Source organism: Ranitomeya imitator, chromosome 1 (genome assembly GCF_032444005.1).
Source record: "Ranitomeya imitator isolate aRanImi1 chromosome 1, aRanImi1.pri, whole genome shotgun sequence".
Classification (NCBI taxonomy): domain Eukaryota; kingdom Metazoa; phylum Chordata; class Amphibia; order Anura; family Dendrobatidae; genus Ranitomeya; species Ranitomeya imitator.
In genome coordinates this window covers 810,224,934-810,245,640 of record NC_091282.1, presented here as the reverse complement: position 1 = coordinate 810,245,640, position 20,707 = coordinate 810,224,934, and the positions used below count along the sequence as shown (strand labels likewise).

The window sequence follows — 20,707 nt, the reverse complement described above, 5'->3', positions numbered from 1 at the left end:
GAGCTTGTTTGGAGTATGATGCCACTCCCCCCTGACGAAGGCACAGCGCCGAAACGCGCGTAGGGGCTGTGGCACCATCTCTTGAGCTTCGGTAAGTCCTTGTTACTTATTGATACTATGCCTAAAGACTGCTGTGTGTGTTTTCCTGCAGATGATTAGATTCTATCTATGATAAACTTTGATGTGCCACTGTGGCTTAAAAAACATCCTGTGAGGTGTAGTGTTTACTCTAGCAGGGACCCCGTCTTGTGCAGTTGTATCGTATTATGATTCATTGGGCTTTGCCAGTTGCTCAGGAGTGGTGCCATTAAGACTTTTTGTTTGGCTCATTCCACCTGTGGGTAATACCTTTTATTAATATGTTTTTATTCTAATAAAGATTGTTATACATAGTTCGTAAAACGCCTCAGTCTCTATATGATTTTGTCTATGTTTGCGTAGAACGGGGGCATATGTAGGATTGGTTTGGAGGTTACGTTATGATACAATTAGTTTAACGATTCTTTCCAATCGTGGGAATACTGTTTTGATTCTCTTTTATTTCGCCAGGTCTGGCTTCAGGTAATCCACGACCGGTGGGTTGGAGAGCTTGTATCATCAGGGTACAAAATAGAGCTGGTTCGGCTGCCTCCTCCCCGGTTCTTCCCATCCCGTCTTCCCAGGTCCGAGTCTCTCCGTCAAAGCCTGTTCAATTCCATAGAGTCCCTTCGTATCAGCAGTGTCATTTCTCCTGTTCCAAGGGAGGAAAGGGTTCAGGGCTTTTATTCCAATCTTTTTGTAGTACCCAAAAAGGACGGAGCAGTGAGGCCTATCCTAGATCTCAAACTCTTAAACAGGTTCGTCCGTGTTCGTCACTTTCGGATGGAGTCTCTCCGGTCAGTCATCGCCTCTCTGGAAAAAGGAGAGTTTTTGGCCTCAGTAGACATTCAGGATGCTTATCTACATATTCCCATCTTTCCGCCTCATCAAAGATTTCTCCGGTTTGCCGTAAAGAATCTACACTTCCAGTTCACGGCATTACCCTTCGGGCTGGCCTCCGCTCCCAGGGTGTTCACAAAAGTCATGTCAACTGTGGTGTCCATTCTGCACTCCCGAGGTATAGTTGTCTTGCCATACCTAGACGATCTGCTGATCAAGGGACCGACTTTTCAATCTTGCAGGGAAAATGTCGGCATCACTCTGGACACCCTTTCTCGTCTAGGTTGGCTGGTAAATTTAAGGAAGTCATCCCTTCAGCCGTCTCGGAAGATCTCATTTTTAGGCATGATCTTCGACACCTCTCAAGCCCTATCAATCCTTCCCCAGGACAAGGTCCTAGCCCTTCGGCGGGAAGTGAGGAATCTTCAACAACCGTACTCTCATACGATTCGGTCCGGCATGAGGGTGTTAGGAAAGATGGTTGCAACTATAGAGGCGGTTCCGTTTGCGCAGCTTCATCTTCGACCCCTCCAACAAGCAATCTTAGCAGTGTGGAACAGAAATCCTCTCTCTCGCAACCGCAGATTTCGGTTGTCTCTCCAGGTCAGGCAGGCCCTCTCTTGGTGGCTAAACAGCTCATCTCTACTCAGGGGGAAGCCCTTTCCCCCAACCAATTGGCTAGTGGTTACCACAGATGCCAGTCTCCTGGGTTGGGGAGCGGTGTTTTTTCACCCCACAGCTCAGGGACGCTGGTCTCCTCGGGAATCAGATCTCCCCATCAATATCTTAGAGATTCGAGCAGTTCGACTAGCCTTGTTACATTTCCACCATCTTCTGGCGGGTCGCCCTGTCTGAATTCAATCGGGCAACGCCACAGCGGTAGCCTACATAAATCACCAGGGGGGCACCCGCAGCAAGGCAGCCATGCAGGAGGTAAAACAAATTCTACTCTGGGCAGAGAGAAATCACTCTGTGATCTCAGCAGTCCACATTCCGGGCGAAGAAAACTGGGCGGCAGATTTCCTAAGCCGTCAGGGTCTAGCCTCCGGGGAATGGTCTCTCCATCCCGAGGTATTTTTTCAGATATGCCATCTTTGGGGGACTCCGGATGTGGATCTAATGGCGTCCAAGGTGAATGCCAAGGTGCCCAGTTTTGTCTCTCGGTACCGAGACCCCCAGGCAATCGCCGTGGATGCGCTGGTACTGTCTTGGAATCAATTTCATCTCTCTTATCTGTTCCTTCCTCTGGCACTGCTCCCGAGGGTAATCAAGAAGATCAAATCAGAGAGAGTACCGGCTATCCTGATCGCCCCGGATTGGCCACGACGGACCTGGTATGCAGACCTGGTACAACTTCTCGCCGGGGTTCCATGGCGGCTCCCCGATCGGCCTGATCTTCTATCTCAAGGGCCGATCTACCACCAGAACTCAGGGGTCCTACGTTTGATGGCCTGGCCATTGAATCTTGGGTTTTAACTCAGGCAGGGTTTTCTCAAGATGTAGCTGATACTATGATCAGTGCACGTAAGTCCGTTTCAGCCAGGATTTATTATCACACTTGGAAGGTTTTCCTTTCCTGGTGTAGAGAGCGCGGGCTGCCTCCTCTGCGTTTTTCCGTTCCTAACATTCTAGCCTTCCTTCAAGCAGGCCTGGATTCTGGGTACCCTTAAAAGGCAGATTTCGGCTTTATCAGTCCTTTTTCAGCGCAAGATTGCTACTAATCGTCAGGTCAGGACTTTTTTTCCAGGGAGTCGCTCATAAGGTCCCTCCTTATAAGACTCCTTTGGAAGCTTGGGACCTTAATCTGGTCTTAAGGGCTTTACAGGACGCTCCTTTTGAGCCTCTTCAAGATGTTTCTTTGATGTTTCTTTCTTGGAAAGTCGTATTTTTAGTGGCAATAACGTCCATAAGGCGGGTATCGGAGCTGGCAGCCCTTAACTGTCGTACCCCCTTTTTGCGTTTTCATCAGGACAAGGTAGTGCTCCGACCAGCACCGTCCTTTTTGCCGAAGGTTGTTTCATCATTCCACATCAATGAAGATATTGTTCTGCCCTCTTTTTGTCCGGCACCTACGCACCGTGTAGAAAAAGCTCTCCATACGTTGGATCTGGTGAGGGCTCTGAGGACGTACGTTTCCCGAACGGCTCCTTTTCGCCAGACAGATGCTCTGTTTGTCCTTCCAGAGGGTCGCAGGAAGGGATGCGCGGCTTCAAAATCTACCCTGGCCAGGTGGATAAGTGCGGCCATTCCGGAGGCCTATCGCACCATGGGTGTGATGGTTCCAGCCGGAATCAAGGCTCATTCAACTAGAGCAGTGGGGGCTTCCTGGGCCATTCGGCACCAGGCCTCAGCAGAACAGGTTTGCAAGGCTGCGACCTGGTCTAGTCTGCATACGTTTGTCAAACATTATAATGTCCACTCCCAGATCTCTGCGGATGCAAGTCTGGGTAGAAGGATTCTTCAAGCGGCAGTGGCGCATTTATAGACAACCATTATCTGGATGTCTTTTACTGGTGAGTTATATTTCTCACCGTAAAATCCTTTTCTCCGAGACGCTCATTGGGGGACACAGCTCCCTCCCTGGTAGCCTTACGGCTGCTTTGGTTATATCTGATTACATTAGTCAGTAGGATCTTTTCTAGACATAAGTTTTCTGTATTTATGCTGTTATATTATTTTTTGTGTTTTGTTCGCCTACTGCTTTTTGCACCAAACTGGAGTCTCTGGTAGCCAGTGTCAGGGTGTATACGATGGAGGAGGAGCTAACTTTTTTTCATGTTTACTTAGTGTCAGCCTCCTGGCGGCAGAAGCATACACCCACAGTCCTGTGTTCCCCAATGAGCGTCTCAGAGAAAAGGATTTTACGGTGAGTAACACAAAAATCCCTATTTTGCAGAGCTCTGGCAGTGCATCTCCTGTTCCTCCTTGCACAAAGGCTGAGGTAGCGGTCCCGCTGCTGGGTTGTTGCTCTCCTGCGGCCCCCTCCACGTCTCCTGGTGTACTGTCCTGTCTCCTGGTAGCGCCTCCAGCCTCTGGACACAACACTGACAGACACAGCAAACCTTCTTGCCACAGCTCGCAATGATGTGCCATCCTGGATGAGCTGCACTACCCGAGCCACTTGTGTGGGTTGCAGAGTCCGTCTCATGCTACCACGAGTGTGAAAACACAACCAACATTCAAAAGTGACCAAAACATCAGCCAGAAAGCATTGGTACTGAGATGTGGGCTGTGGTCCCCACCTGCAGAACCACTCCTTTATTGAGTGTGTCTTGGTAATTGCCAATAATTTCCATCTGTTGTCTATTCCATTTGTACAATAGCATGTGAAATTGATGGTTAATCAGTGTTTCTTCCTAAGTGGACAATTCTGTTGTTTAAATGTTCCCTTTATTTTTTTGAGCAGTGTACTATTAGCCATGCACCAATCAAAATATAAAGTAATAAGCATCACTATGCCCCCCATTAACTATTAACTCTGGCACCCAATAAATATAAACTATTCAGTCTGTGACTCTCCCCAATTAACTATTCGGCTATGTGCACACAGAAAATATACAAGGTGTTACAGTACAAGCAAAGTGACGGAGATCCCTAAAGTCTCATGCACACGCTGCTTATTTTTTCCTTGTAGAATTGCAGCACATTAAAATCTGCATGTCAATTCTTGCAGTTTAATTCATTTATTTTGTGGGTAAAATACGTAACAAAAGCATGTAAAAAACGTTTTCCTGCCAACACATTATGTTATGCAGCAGAATTTCCTCCTACAAAAAGGTTGAACATGAGCACAAAGCCTTAGTCACTCTCCTGTGTCCCCTCATCATTCATTATATGGCTGCCGTCACACGGTCAGTATTTGGTCAGTATTTTACATCAGTATTTGTAGCCAAAACCAGGAGTGGGTGATAAATGCAGAAGTGGTGCATATGTTTCTATTATACTTTTCCTCTAATTGTTCCACTCCTGGTTTTGGCTACAAATACTGAGGTAAAATACTGACCAAATCCTGATAGTGTGACGGCAGCCTAAGTCTTTGATAGCATCATAATGAATTTGGGGGTGGGAGAAGACATTATCAGGACACTATCAGGGGATTAGCACCCTCCTCCACCAGCTAATTAATTTCACATCCATATCTAATGTCCTCCTCCCCATCCCCCTAGTCATAAGTTCATTATAAGCCCCCCTTACTCCCATCCAAATTCCCCACCCCCCTCATTGTCCTCTGCTCCACATTACTTATTGTCCCCTTCCCCACCCCCATCATTGTGCTGTGCAATTTTTTTAATCACACGCATTGACTTGCATTGGTAAGTTTTGCAAGAGACATGAGGACAATGACAGCATGCTGCGATTTTTTTCTCAGTGCGATTTCAGCTGAGAAAAAAATTGCAGATGAGCTCTGACTCATAGATTAACATTGGTCAGAGTGCAGTCCGATTTTCTTATCGGATGGCACTTGTCCGTTTTTCTCGCAAATTAATATGAGCCCTTAATGTTCCTGTGGAAAATGGTTGGATGTCCACATACTTCAGACTATGTAATGAGGTTCTGACTGTGTTTCATTTAATTTTTTCAATATTTTTTTTAATTTTTTATAATTTTAACAAAATAAAGGATAATATTAAAGGTGGAATAGGAAAGGTAAGAAAGGAAGTGGAATGATGAACAATACTTTAATAAGGATAGAAATTGTCACTTCCATTGTCTTAGGGATGATGTGAGGATCAGGGATGTGCAGAGCTGTCAGGATTGTGAGTGACAGCTGAGCCTGTGTATTTGTGTGTGTGTGTGTATGTGTGTGTGTGTGTTCTGAGTTCTTAGGCCGGCTTCACACTTGCGAGTTTTACCGACGTAATAGCGCAGAAACTACGTCCGTAAAACTCGCAAAACAAACGGCACAATTATTCTCTATGCCCCTGCTCCTATCTGCCGTATTAAACTGATCAGTATTATACGGCTTTCTACGGCCGTAGAAAATCGCAGCATGCTGCGTTTGTCACCGTATTGCGCAAATAAAACGTCAATGAAAGTCTATGGAAGCCCCAAAAATACGGATCTCACACGGACCAGCAGTGTGAGAAATACGCAGCGGTGTTAGTGAGAGAAGCCGGTAATTCATTGCGGTGTACAGTAAAATCACACTGACAGCTTCCAGTAGAATAGGTAGAATAAATGTGTACACATAGAATAGGTATATATATATATATATATGTCATTAGACACATATATGTATATATATTAATATTTCTTCCAGCACTAGACAGCTTTAAAGCCGGTAATTCAATTACCGGCTTTTGCTTTCTCCTTCCTAAAACCCGACATGATATGAGACCTGGTTTACATACAGTAAACGATCTCATATCCCCATTTTTTTTTTGCATATTCCACACTACTAATGTTAGTAGTGTGTCTATGCAAAATTTGGCCGTTCTAGCTAGTAAATTAAGGGGTTAAATGGCGGAAAAAATTGGCATGGGCTCCCGCACAATTTTCTCCGCCAGAGTAGTAAAGCCAGTGACTGAGGGCAGATATTAATAGCCTGGAGAGGGTCCACGGTTATTGCCCCCCCCTGGCTAAAAACAACTGCCCCCAGCCACCCCAGAAAAGGCACATCTGGAAGATGCGCCTATTCTGGCACTTGGCCACTCTCTTCCCATTCCCGTGTAGCGGTGGGATATGGGGTAATGAAGGGTTAATGCCACCTTGCTATTGTAAGGTGACATTAAGCCAAATTAATAATGGAGAGGCGTCAATTATGACACCTATCCATTATTAATCCAATACTAGTAAAGGGTTAAAAAAAAAACCACACACACATTATTAAAAATTAATTTAATGAATAAAACACAAAGGTTGTTGTATTAATTTATTCTACTTTCAATTCACTCACTGAAGACCCTCGATCTGTAAATAAAAAAAAAATAATAAACCAAAAAAATACATACCTTCCCAGGATCTGTAAGGTCCAACTATGTAAATCCATCTGAACGGGTTAAAATATTTTGCAGGCAGGAGTTCTGCTAATGCAGCGCTAAAACCCAAATGATTGCAAAACCCCAGGGAATGAAGGTAAAGTAGGCGCCCTCTGCTGGTTGTCCTCATATGAACTCGAGCCAGGGAGCTTTCTAGGAAAATTCCCACGATCTAGGAACAGCCAGCAGAGGGCGCCTCACCGCAAATGAAGGTAAATATAGGTCATTGACCTACTTTACCTACATTCTCCGGGGTTTTGCAGACATGAGCTGCTGCATTAGCAAAGCTCGTGTCTGCAAAATATTTTAACCCCTTCAGATGGATTTACATCGTTGGACTTTACAGATCTGCGGAAGGTAAGGATATTGTTGGTTTATTATGTTTTTTTGGTTACAGAACGAGGGTCTTCAGTGATTGGATTGGGCGTTAAATAAAATAATACAACAACCTTTGTTTTTATTTCATTAAAATAATTTTTAATGATGTGTGTGCGTTTTTTTTAACCCTTTACTAGTATTGGATTAATAATGGATAGGTGTCATAATTGACGCCTCTCCATTATTAATTTGGCTTAATGTCACCTTACAATAGAAAGGTGGCATTAACCCTTCTTTACCCCATATCCCACCGCTGCACGGGAATAGGAAGAGAGTGGCCAAGTGCCAGAATAGGCGCATCTTCCAGATGTGCCTTTTCTGGGGTGGCTGGGGGCAGATGTTTTTAGCCAGGGGGGCCAATAACCGTGGACCCTCTCCAGGCTATTAATATCTGCCCTCAGTCACTGGCTTTACTACTCTGGCGGAGAAAATTGTGCGGGAGCCCACGCCAATTTTTTCCGCAATTTAACCCCTTAATTTACTAGCTAGAACGGCCAAATTTTGCACATACACACTACTGATATTAGTAGTGTGGAATATGCAAAAAAAATGGGGATATGAGATGGTTTACTGTATGTAAACCAGGTCTCATATCATGTTGGGTTTAGGAAGGAGAAAGCAAAAGCCGGTAATTGAAATACCGGCTTTAAAGCTGTCTAGCGCTGGAAGAAATATTAATATATATGTAAATATGTGTCTCACTGACATATATATATATATATATATATATATTTACACCTATTCTATGTGTACACATTTATTCTACCTATTCTACTGTAAGCTGTCAGTGTGATTTTACTGTACACCGGACTGAATTGCCGGCTTTTCTCGCTAACACCGCTGCGTATTTCTCGCAAGTCACACTGCTGGTCCGTGTGTAATCCGTATTTTTGGGGCTTCCATAGACTTTCATTGACGTTTTATTTGCGCAATACGGTGACAAACGCAGCATGCTGCGATTTTCTACGGCCGTAGAAAGCCGTATAATACTGATCAGTTTAATACGGCAGATAGGAGCAGGGGCATAGAGAATAATTGTGCCGTATGTTTTGCGAGTTTTACGGACGTAGTTTCTGCGCTCTTACATCCGTAAAACTCGCAAGTGTGAAGCCGGCCTAAGGCTACGTTACCACAACCCGAAATTAGCAGCGCTTTGGACACAGCATATGTTCGCTGCATACAAAGGTCTGCTTTCTATTGAACACAGGTAAATCCAAGTGACTGTGCTATACATAATAAGTGAGTACACTACAATGTGTCCGTAAAGTCATGGTGCACTTTTGACCAGTCACTGGAAAGCAACAAAAACCTATAGAAATGTGAAATCTGCTCCAAATAAAAGAAAAACTCTCCCAGCTTCATACCTATTCAATGCCATTTGATGTGGGCTCCATTTGTTGAACTACACACATCCAAACTATAGTGAAGTTCTTGCCACACACGGGTAAGGACATCTGGTGTAACAGAGTGAGTAACGTCTGTGATTCTCTGTTTTAAGTGATTAGTGTCGTTGATACTTTCAGTGTACACATGTTGCTTCACATAGCCCCAAAAGTAAAAGTCTAAGGGTGTCAGATCCAGGGATCTTGCTGGCCATAGCTTGATCGAACCCCTGCCTATCCACTCCCGGGGGAATGTTCTATCCAGAAACTCACGAACAATGGTGGCATAGTGTGGAGGAGCGCCGTCCTGTTGAAAGATGACTCCTTCTGGAAATTGTGGCACTGCATACAATTCCAACATGTCAAGATACGTGTTTGCCATCACAGACCGCTCTGCGAAAATAATGGGCCTATCGCCTTATCATGCATCAGGCCACACCACACGTTCACTTTAGGGGTGTTATGTTCATACTCAAGGTAGGCATGGAAAACCACACAGCTGGCATAAGCTTGTGGTTGCATGATGTCACAGACCTGGCAGCGTATTAATCAGAGTTCAGTTTATCAGGGGTTAATCTGACTGGGGGCTCAGCAACAGCTTAAATGAGTTTGTGTTGTTTGATTGGTTCTTGTTATCTCTCCTCATGAACAGGTCTGATATGATTGGGCCAGAGAAAGGGCGCTAAAATGTAAACTATAAATAGATCCTGTGACTGGTCAAAAGTGCACCATGACTTTACAGACACTGTATATACTAATGGACTGTGCTATACATAATAAGTGAGCACACTATATACTATGGGACTGTACTATACACAATAAGGCTACATTCCTGTATCCGTGCAGTGTCGGTATGCTGCCCGCTTTTACAGTCGCATTGACCATGTCCTATTCTGATCCTCAAAATCTGATTAGAAAAGGACATTCTCTGACTCTCACGGATCTCATTCTCAGAGCTGTGATTTTCACGGATGTGTAAATGGACTTGGAAAACTCTACAAGTCCATATGCGATCTGGTAGCACACGAACATTTCACATAAATGTGAGAACGTAGACTATGGCATTTTACAGATAACATTATCACTCCAAGTCACACAGTGCAGATAAAGAATAATATTTGCATCGAGGTACTTACCTCTGATGTCTCATCTGATTAGAGCCGCTTTCTCCTGTTTCTTCTCCATCTGGTCAGACCTTCATGTCAACATCTCCCAGCCACGAATCGTCTTGTCACGATGATTGTCACACTCCTAAAAATAACAAGGTCATATACATTGTATACATACATGTCTTCCCCCTGAATACACATTTGTACCCCACCATTAATATACACTGCTTAAAAAAATAAAGGGAACACTAAAATACCACATCCTAGATATCACTGAATGAAATATTTTAGTTGCAAATCTTTATTTATTACATAGTGGAATGTGTTGAGAACAATAAATCGTAAAAATCATCAATGTAAATCAAAATGAATATCCCATGGAGGTCTGAATTTGGAATGATGCTCAAAATCAAAGTGGAAAATCAAATTACAGGCTGATCCAACTTCAGTGGAAATGTCTCAAGACAAAGAAATGATGTTCAGGTGTGTGTGTGTTGCTTCCATGTGCCTGTATGACCTCTCTACAACGCCTGGGCATGCTCCTGATGAGGTGGCGGATGGTCTCCTGAGGGATCTCCTCCCAGACCTGGACTAAAGCATCCATCAACTCCTGGACAGTCTGTGGTGCAATGTGATGTTGGTGGATGGTGCGAGACATGATGTCCCAGATGTGTTCAGTCGGATTCAGGTCTGGGGAACGGGCGGATCTTTCCATAGCTTCAATGCCTTCATCTTGCAGGAATTGCTGACACACTCCAGCCACATGAGGTCTGGCATTGTCCTGCATTAGGAGGAACCCAGGGCCAACCACACCAGCATATGGTCTCACAAGGGGTCTGAGGTTCTCAGCTCGGTACCTAATGGCAGTCAGGCTACCTACATGGAGGGCTGTGCGGCCCTCCAAAGAAATGCCACCCACACCATTACTGACCCACTGCCAAACCAGATATGCTGAAGGATGTTACAGGCAGTAGATCGCTCTCCACACGTCTCCAGACTCTGTCACGTCTGTCACATGTGCTCAGTGTGAACCTGCTTTCATCTGTGAAGAGCACAGGGCGCCAGTGGCGAATTTGCCAATCCTGGTGTTCTGTGGCAAATGCCAAGCGTCCTGCACGGTGTTGGGCTGTGAGCACAACCCCCATCTGTGGATGTCAGGCACTCAGACCATCCTCATGGAGTCGGTTTCTAACCGTTTGTGCAGACACATGCACATTTGTGGCCCGCTGGAGGTCATTTTGCAGGGCTCTGGCAGTGCTCCTCCTGTTCCTCCTTGAACAAAGGCTGAGGTAGCGGTCCTGCTGCTGGGTTGTTGCTCTCCTACGGCCCCCTCCACATCTCCTGGTGTACTGGCCCCTCTCCTGGTAGCGCCTCCAGCCTCTGGACACTACACTGACAGACACAGCAAACCTTTTTGCCACAGCTCGCATTGATGTGCCATCCTCGATGAGCTGCACTACCTGAGCCACTTGTGTGGGTTGTAGAGTCTGTCTTGTGCTACCACGAGTGTGAAAGCACAATCAACATTCAAAAGTGACCAAAACATCAGCCAGAAAGCATTGGTACTGAGATGTAGTCTGTGGTCCCCCCCTGCAGAACCACTCCTTTATTGAGTGTCTTGGTAATTGCCAATAATTTCCATCTGTTGTCTATTCCATTTGCACAATAGCATGTGAAATTGATTGTCAAACAGTGTTGCTTCCTAAGTGGACAATTCTGTTGTTTAAATGTTCCCTTTATTTTTTTGAGCAGTGTACTATTAGCCATGCACCAATCAAAATATAAAGTAATAAGCATCACTATGCCCCCCATTAACTATTAACTCTGGCACCCAATAAATATAAACTATTCAGTCTGTGACTCTCCCCAATTAACTATTCGGCTATGTGCACACAGAAAATATACAAGGTGTTACAGTACAAGCAAAGTGACGGAAATCCCTAAAGTCTCATGCACACGCTGCTTATTTTTTCCTTGTAGAATTGCAGCACATTAAAATCTGCATGTCAATTCTTGCAGTTTAATTCGTTTATTTTGTGGGTAAAATACGTAACAAAAGCATGTAAAAAACGTTTTCCTGCCAACACATTATGTTATGCAGCAGAATTTCCTCCTACAAAAAGGTTGAACATGAGCACAAAGCCTTAGTCACTCTCCTGTGTCCCCTCATCATTCATTATATGGCTGCCGTCACACGGTCAGTATTTGGTCAGTATTTTACATCAGTATTTGTAGCCAAAACCAGGAGTGGGTGATAAATGCAGAAGTGATGCATATGTTTCTATTATACTTTTCCTCTAATTGTTCCACTCCTGGTTTTGGCTTACAAATACTGAGGTAAAATACTGACCAAATACTGCTAGTGTGACGGCAGCCTAAGTCTTTGATAGCATCATAATGAATTTGGGGGTGGGAGAAGACATTATCAGGACACTATCAGGGGATTAGCACCCTCCTCCACCAGCTAATTAATTTCACATCCATATCTAATGTCCTCCTCCCCATCCCCCTAGTCATAAGTTCATTATAAGCCCCCCTTACTCCCATCCAAATTCCCCACCCCCTCATTGTCCTCTGCTCCACATTACTTATTGTCCCCTTCCCCACCCCCATCATTGTGCTGTGCAATTTTTTTAATCACACGCATTGACTTGCATTGGTAAGTTTTGCAAGAGACACGAGGACAATGACAGCATGCTGCGATTTTTTTCTCAGTGCGATTTCAGCTGAGAAAAAAATTGCAGATGAGCTCTGACTCATAGATTAACATTGGTCAGAGTGCAGTCCGATTTTCTTATCGGATGGCGCTTGTCCGTTTTTCTCGCAAATTAGTATGAGCCCTTAATGTTCCTGTGGAAAATGGTTGGATGTCCACATACTTCAGACTATGTAATGAGGTTCTGACTGTGTTTCATTTAATTTTTTCAATATTTTTTTGAATTTTTTATAATTTTAACAAAATAAAGGATAATATTAAAGGTGGAATAGGAAAGGTAAGAAAGGAAGTGGAATGATGAACAATACTTTAATAAGGATAGAAATTGTCACTTCCATTGTCTTAGGGATGATGTGAGGATCAGCTGAGCGTGTGTGTGTGTGTGTGCGCATGCGTGCGTGCATGCGTGCGTGTGTTCTGAGTTCTTATATTCTGATGTTTGTTTCCTGACCTTGAATTTACCTTTGACCATCCGATTGCTTAACCCTTTTGTCTTGCTCCACTACCTTCTAGAAATTAATAACCTGGACTTTGACTTGAATACTCATTTGTCTCACTCCTGTGTTTATGATGACATACCCTCCTGGCCTATGATCTCGGACTCATTGACTTCCCCGACTCACGGTTTGTCCATGAAAGTGTCTCAAAATCACGGAAAGTTTGGGAAAAGTGAGTGGAAAGGGGGGAAAAGGAGAATAATTTAACCCCTTCCCGACATGGGACCTGTGTTTCTGCAGACCGCCGTATATGTATGGTGCCGCGATTGCGCCAGCTCACGTGCCGCTGCAATCAGGTGCGGGTGTCAGGTCTAAGTGAGAGCTGGCACCCTCCAGCAATGCCAATGACCAGTGCTAGCACCGGTCACGGTTGCTTAAACCTTTCTATTGCCGCTGTCAATAGTGACAGTGACATTGAGGAGCATTGCAGAGGGAGTGAGCTCGCTCTGTGCTTCCATCGGCACAATGTAATGCAGTCGTGTTGTGTCTATGTTCTCCATTGTGACCCCGGGGCTCAAGATGGCCGCGGGGTCATTCAGGGTCCTGCAGTGAAGGTGGCCTCTGAAGGTGGCGCCTGCCAGACGATGCTCTGATGCCCTGCAGTACAGAAGCATTGCATCAGATCAGCGATCTGTCAGTATACAATGATGTCCCATCCTGGGACAATGTAAAAAAGTAAAAAACAAAAGTTATTAAAAAGTAGACACCATAGGACCTGTGAACCAGCGGTGTCTGTTTTTTAGACGAGTATAAAAGCGCATCGACCACAGTTTTGTGCACTCCTGAAAAGAAGGACACCGCTGAGCAGAGACCAGGTAACTCTGTTGCCTTATTAGTCCGGGATCACACATGCGAGAAATACGTCCGAGTCTCGCATGGTAATCCCCAGCCCTGCACCGGACACTTAGGAGCTGAGCGTGCGGCTCCATGTATTGCTACGCTCCGGAGTGCAGGCAGCAGGGCTGGGGATTACCATGCGAGACTCGGACGTATTTCTCGCATGTGAGATCCCGGCCTTAGGCCAGTCTCACACGTCCAGATAATTCTGGTACCGGAGAAATCGGTACTGGAGTTATCCGTGTCCGTGTGCTCACGTGGCCCATCAGTGTGGCACACGTGCGGCAGCCGTGTGCCGCCCATGTGCCGCCTGAGGACCACACGGACCGTGCAGGAGAGACAGCGCTGTCCCCTGCGTGTGGTGCTGAAGGCGGCATTCATCTCTTCTCCCCTGCAGCGCTCGCTGGAGAGAAGGGATGAAAAATCAATTTTTTTTGCTAAAAATAAAGTTTGGGGTCATCTCCTGCCTCCCACCCCTCCCTACCCCCCACTAGCAGAGAAATACTCACCCAGCTCCCGCGATGCCTCCTCTCAGCGCTGGCACTTGTCCTGTGTGAGCGGTCACATGGTACCGCTCATTACAGTGATGAATATGCGGCTCCACCTCCCATAAATTCCTAAAGTTGGGTCACTTGAAGGGGGATTTCTGCTTTTCTAGCACTTAGGGGTGCTATATATTAAGTCCACAAACTATTCTAGGAAAATCTGCGCCGCAGGAGGCAAATAGCGCTCTTTCACTCCCAAGTCTCGCCGTGTGGCTAAGCAGTGCTGTTCAGCTATATATAGGAAATTTCTACATTCAGCAAAAATTGTGGGACAAATTTTAGTGCCATTTTTACCCATTTCACAGTGTAAAAATGGTAAATGCTTATTTTTTCCTCTCACACTCGATGAATTCCTGTGAAGCACCTGAAGGGTTATTAAACTTCTTGAATGCGGTTTTGAGCACCTTGAAGGGTACAGTTTTTAGAACGGTGCCACTTTTGGGTGTTTTCTGTCATCTAGTCACCTCACATGTGAGGTGGTCCCTAAAAAAATGGTTTTGTAGATTTTGTTGGAAAAATGAGAAATCGCTGGTCAACTTTTAACCCTTATAACAAAAAAAAAATGTTTAAAAACTTGTGCTGATGTAGACAGGTGGGAAATGTTATTTGTAAACTATTTTGTGCGACACGACTCTCTGGTTTAAGGACAGAAATCTTAAAAAGTTTGAAAATTCTGAAACTTTCGCCAATTTTCCGATATTTTCCCAAATAAATGTAAGTCATATCAAAGAAATGTTGCCACTATCGTGAAGTTCATATGGTTGTAATATCAGAATTGGAATAAACACTGAAAATTTGCAATAAATATCTGAGGAAAGTGTAAAGTAGTTTATTAGAGCAAGAATGCTAAATAATTCTAGAAGATTGAGGACTCAAGAAGGTATTAATTCAAGGTTCCCATCTTTTGTAATAGTTAGAAAAAATATTATTGTTGATCGCATGACTTCTTTCATATATATTACGTATAGTTACTATATTACGTAAAGATACTTATTCTTTTATGTCTTCAACAGTGAGAATTTTTTTTCCCGTTCATAAGTATAAAATTGTATGCTACTTAATAATATGTATATAACAATTTGAAGCTACTGAATCCGTATCCATAGATTGTTTTTCATTTTCAATGTCATGTGACAGGGCCAGGGCCAGGGACAGGTTCACATGGGTGAGGACAAAATCAGTGTTGTAGTTCCGCTCACTGAGCACTAGGTGGCGCCGTCCCGCCGCCAGTGGGAAGCATTGCGTTCTGGGGGATGATGCTTGCTGGTGATGCAGCGCATCTGGCTCTGCGGGTAGAGGACTACATTTCCCAGAGCTCCCTACATATGGTAGACTGGCTGCAGCGCAAGGATGGGGTGCCGGTGGCTGGGATGAGTCTAGAGCACTGACCGGAGGATGGCAGCTTGTGACAGGGAGATAGTGTATCACAAGGACAGCTCCCAGGTGACGACTAGCTCAGTGTACATGTTGTGTTGGTGGTGTGGGCATGGATGTCCTGGTGTGCGGTGGTGCTGGCATGCATGTCTCCTCACCACAGTGGGCATGCCTGCTTAGGAGAGTGGGTGGTGGTACATGTTGCTGCATGCAGCATATAGCAGGAATGCCTCATTTCCATGCCCCGCTCCGTGCCCTGCGCAGAACCCCACATCCCTGTCAGCTCCATAGGAGAACATAGTACAAATTGGCTTGTGCTGGGGAGTAAAGGGAATCATCTGCCTAGCAACAACATGGAGGAGCCGGGGAGTAAAGTAATTCCGTGCCTTCAAAGTCGCTGTCAGACAGGCGGAACACAAGGGGTTAACGGGCCGGCTTCTCTCCTCGGCTGCTGGTCTTTTCTGCTCTTCTCCAGAGGTCCAGTGTCGATTCTGTCATGTTTCACTGGCGATGTAATCGTATTTGTGCGGGGGCGAGCCGCGGTGGGATCCATTGTAATCGTTCCATTGTTGTCTGCTCGTAGCTTTTACCTTGGCGCGATCTGCCAGCCGGCGTACATTGCCGTTCCTATGAAATGATCTTCCCGTGCGATGTCACCGTCTTGTGCCCGCTGATCGAAACGCGCAGTACAGGCCTCTCGTATATGTTAGAATCATTGCTGGTGCGACCAGCAGAGCAAAACATGATATGGAAATACAGTAACCAATGTCATTTTATATGGCTGTCCTGGGAAAATCCAAAAACCAAGTGTCTCCTGGTGCCTTGTACAGTAGTTTGATGATTGCCATGTCCTGTAGCAATCCTTGCCGAGTCCATGCCCCTTGCACATCATCACATCATCTACAAGCGATTTTTTTTTAACCTATATGTTTGCTGGGGGCTGGATTAATGCCGAGATCCAATCCGCTGTGATGTATACGAGAACCAATCTCCACAACTTGAGTTTTACCAGAACTATAGCATAGAATGTAATCTGTCAGCAGGATTTCAGCCACAAGCTATTTGTATGAGCATGTAGCTCTTTCAAAGACAAGTCCAGCAATACCTTTACATGGCAGGTCTGTACCGCCGTTACTAAGAAATCAGTGTTTGAATGAATATCTAAAAGAGGCTGGAGATCTGAAGCCTCTGTCACTCCAGCTCTATTCCTAACCCAGCTCCGATTCCTCCTGTTTAACTGACAGCCTCTATGCTGTGTGGCTTCATGCAAAGGATTTGTCAGTCATGTCGGAAGAGGCCGCGATGCTGGGTGGAGAATAGAGCTGGAGTGACAGAGTTTTCAGATCTACAGCCTCATTTGCATATCAATCTAAATGCTGATTTCTTAGTGATTGAAGAACGGACTGCTAATGGAAAGGCATGGCTGGATTCGTCTGTGAAAGAGCTACATGTGCATATAAATGGTTTGTGGGGCGAAATCCTGCTGATAGATTCCCTATAATTTACTGATTCTGCATCAGATGGTTAACAGATACTAGGTGACACTCAACAACAGCACCCATTATCGTAGCCATAACGGTTTCCCCCAACTTAACTGTCTTGCAGCATTGTATATGTGTTCAAGGCTGCACGCACGCACGCACGCACGCACGCACACACATATATATATATACTGTATATATATTTATATATATACTAGATGGCAGCCCGATTCTAAAGAATCGGGAGTCTAGAATCCATATATACTTGAAATTCGGCAGGAGCTTGAAGAGCAACGTCACTGGGCCCGCCTCCACGCAGTAGAAACTTGCTGTGAGGTAAAAATTCAAAAATCACACCAAAATGGCGGGCGGAGTGTGTCACAGTACGGCACGTTTCTGATTGGTCGCTCGCAGCAGGCGGCAACCAATCAAACACTGGACACTGTTGACGTCACTTATCTCCGGACATTAGCTCCGGACATTAGCTCCGGACATTAGCTCCGGACAAAGCCACGGAAGTTGGCACAAATTGCAGGAAGTAGTATTCTAGGCAATTATATATAAGATATATATACACCATACAGGCTGAACATACAGTGGCTATGTGCCCCTTGGAGAAATGAAGGCCAACATTGCTTCATTCCTTCCACTTTGGCATTGATTAGTGAGAAGAGAACCTCTCAGGATTATCTTTTTTAGGGCAGAGACAGACTGCCGTATAACTCGTGCGAGGATCGCACTGCACGCACTGGCCGGCACCTCTCCTGACCCGAGCAAGACAGTATGATGGATTACTATGCAGCTGTCAAGCTCAGGTCAGGAGAGCCACAGCCACTACGAGCTTTACCATGCGATTCTCGCACGAGAAATACGGCAGTCTGTCTCTGCCCTTACACAGAGGAACAGGAGTGTGGGCAAACATGGGGCGAGGATTTGGTCCAAGGCTTATGGAAAGGTGGTAGAAAAGGAAACAATTACCAGGCCTACTGTCCTGGGTGGCAAACTACACATTTGATACTTGCTGTGGGACCTCTCGTCTTCCATGCATGTTACTGTCTGTACTGTACCTTCTTCCATCAGTAATTGTGTAGTCAATCTACTGCTAGTATGGACAAGGTCCAGGCAATTTGCGGCATGGAATAATTAATCTGTTGCTGATAGGAGGCAGAAGACGTACTTGCTTGTGGCTAATTGAGCTGCGCGTGAACATTAGATGGAAGCTGATATGTCCATCTTTCATGTAATCTTCTATAAACTCGCGCGGTGTGATCGACAGTACATGTTCATATAGGCCATGGCCCTTATTACGTTAGTTATTGGCCAAAAATGCAACGTATTTTAGCAATTTCCTCATCAACATGCTATGAACTGAATCATTGCCGAAGACATGGGGGAAAACTGGGGCTGAGAAATTCCCCTCTGTTACTCTTCCTGGCACTGTCAATGTATACAGCATCCATGTCTACGTAGGGCAGAGAAGTTGGTACAATGTGTCGTTACAATGTAGATTTGATCATCCGCCACCTTCTCACGAAAATAGCAAATCAGGTACTAGCTATATGTTAGGGAACATGAACCAAGTGAAATGAGTGTAACGAGGGTCTGTAATTACAGTGGCAGCTAGTGGATATAGTCACTCCTTTTGCACTCTGAAATCATTTGCTATAGAAATGTCATCGGCAATATAAGTCTATAAGGCTTTGTACACTTGTTGCTAGGCAAAGGCTCGAATAGGTTCTTTCTAGTGTCCAGCACACATACTCTATGTTCCATATTTACAAGGTATCGGGAAACAATGAGAAATAATACATATCATGAAAGAAAACTAGGCAGCTGGGGTATAAGGAACAGAATCCAGATTGCATTTGCCCCTTCTCATAGACATAGGGAGTGTGAATGGGGTGCCACCGATCCCCCAGTGGCACAGTATAAGCAAAACAGTGATCAAATAGCCAGCTGAGCAATCTGTGAAAGCAACAATGTGACCAATGGATATTCACCGTGGGGCCTTTTCTAATCTCGGGATTTCTACAAATTGTGATGACACTTTTAGGGGCCGATTCCTTAAGACTGGCATGTCAGTGTCAATGAAGGGCTCGCTGGGGCATGATGTGCCAAATTCATTAAGAGGCGCACATCACTTAATGAATCTTCTCCATGGCATGCACCTCGCCAGGAATCTTACTCCATTCTGAGACTGAAGTACCATTTTTGGCTTAACGAATGCCGGCACTTTTTCTGAATTTAGTGAACACGAGCTGCTTCAAATTTCTGGGAAAATGCCAAATGTCACACATTTTTCTCACAAGTTCATGTTGCGCCAAAAAAATAACAACTTTTCTAAGCAATTTACGCAGATTGCTGGCTTAAAGGGAATCTGTCACCACATTTCACCTTCCTAACCTATTAATACAGCATACAAGTTATAGAATGCTGAAGACAGCCCTCCTTGTGTGCCTCATATCAGATGTCTTGTTGTTGAGATAATTCGGGCCTGGATGCTACCTGGAGATTACTCTGCCTCCAGAGCTTATTTTACATGAAGGAGTTATTTACAGTGTGACACATGTAGCTAACACAAGACAGGAGTAATTAAATTTGTCTTCTTGCATTTTTTGCTTCTCTCTGAGCTCTGCTGTATTGTAACAATATTGCAACATTGCCTGTGAGATGGAAACTGAGAGGATCTTGCAGATAGGTCAGTTATAATCACACACAGCTCTGCAGTGAGATCAGGAGCAGAGAGCGAACATTACATATCACACTGGTAACACTGGCAACCATATCACATGACACTGGTAACCATTACATATCACACTGGTAACATTGGTAACTATTACTCATCACACTGCCAACACTGGTAACCATTACGTATAGCACTGATAACACTGGTAACCATTGCACATCACACTGCTAACACTGGCAACCATATCACATTACACTGGTAACCATTACATATCACACTGGTAACACTGGTAACTATTACACATCACACTGCCAACACTGGTAACCATTACGTATAGCACTGATAACACTGGTAACCATTACGTATAGCACTGATAACACTGGTAACCATTACGTATAGCACTGATAACACTGGTAACCATTGCACATCACACTGCTAACACTGGTAACCATTACGCTTAACACTGGTAACACTGGTAACCATTACGCATAGCACTGGTAACACTGGTAACCATTGCACATCACACTGCTAACACTGGTAACCATTGAATATCACACTGCTAACCATTACACACAACACTGTTAACTATTACACATCACACTGGTAACTATTACACATTACATTGCTAAGACTGGTAACCATTACACATAACACTGGTAACACTGGTAACCATGTCACATCACACTGGTAACACTGGCAACCATTACACATCACACTGGTAACCATGTCACATCACACTGGTAACACTGGCAACCATTACACATAACACTGGTAACCATGTCACATCAAACTGGTAACACTGGTAA

The 20,707-nt window shown here is 44.7% G+C and overlaps 1 protein-coding gene across 4 annotated transcripts in view; it reads left to right on the top strand.

Annotated features, from left to right (window-relative positions):
- The first annotated feature begins 15,601 nt into the window (after positions 1-15,601).
- Positions 15,602-20,707, top strand: part of LOC138649140 (survival motor neuron protein-like) — a 98,654-nt gene continuing 93,548 nt past the window's right edge. Inside the window, exon 1 of one of the 4 annotated variants that reach the window (XM_069739308.1) lies at positions 15,602-15,803. In XM_069739308.1, the coding sequence (XP_069595409.1) occupies positions 15,756-15,803 (48 nt within the window). In that variant the 5' untranslated portion in view covers positions 15,602-15,755. The remainder of the gene's footprint in view (positions 15,804-20,707) is intronic. The other 3 variants (XM_069739300.1, XM_069739323.1, XM_069739314.1) reach the window with 3 other exon arrangements.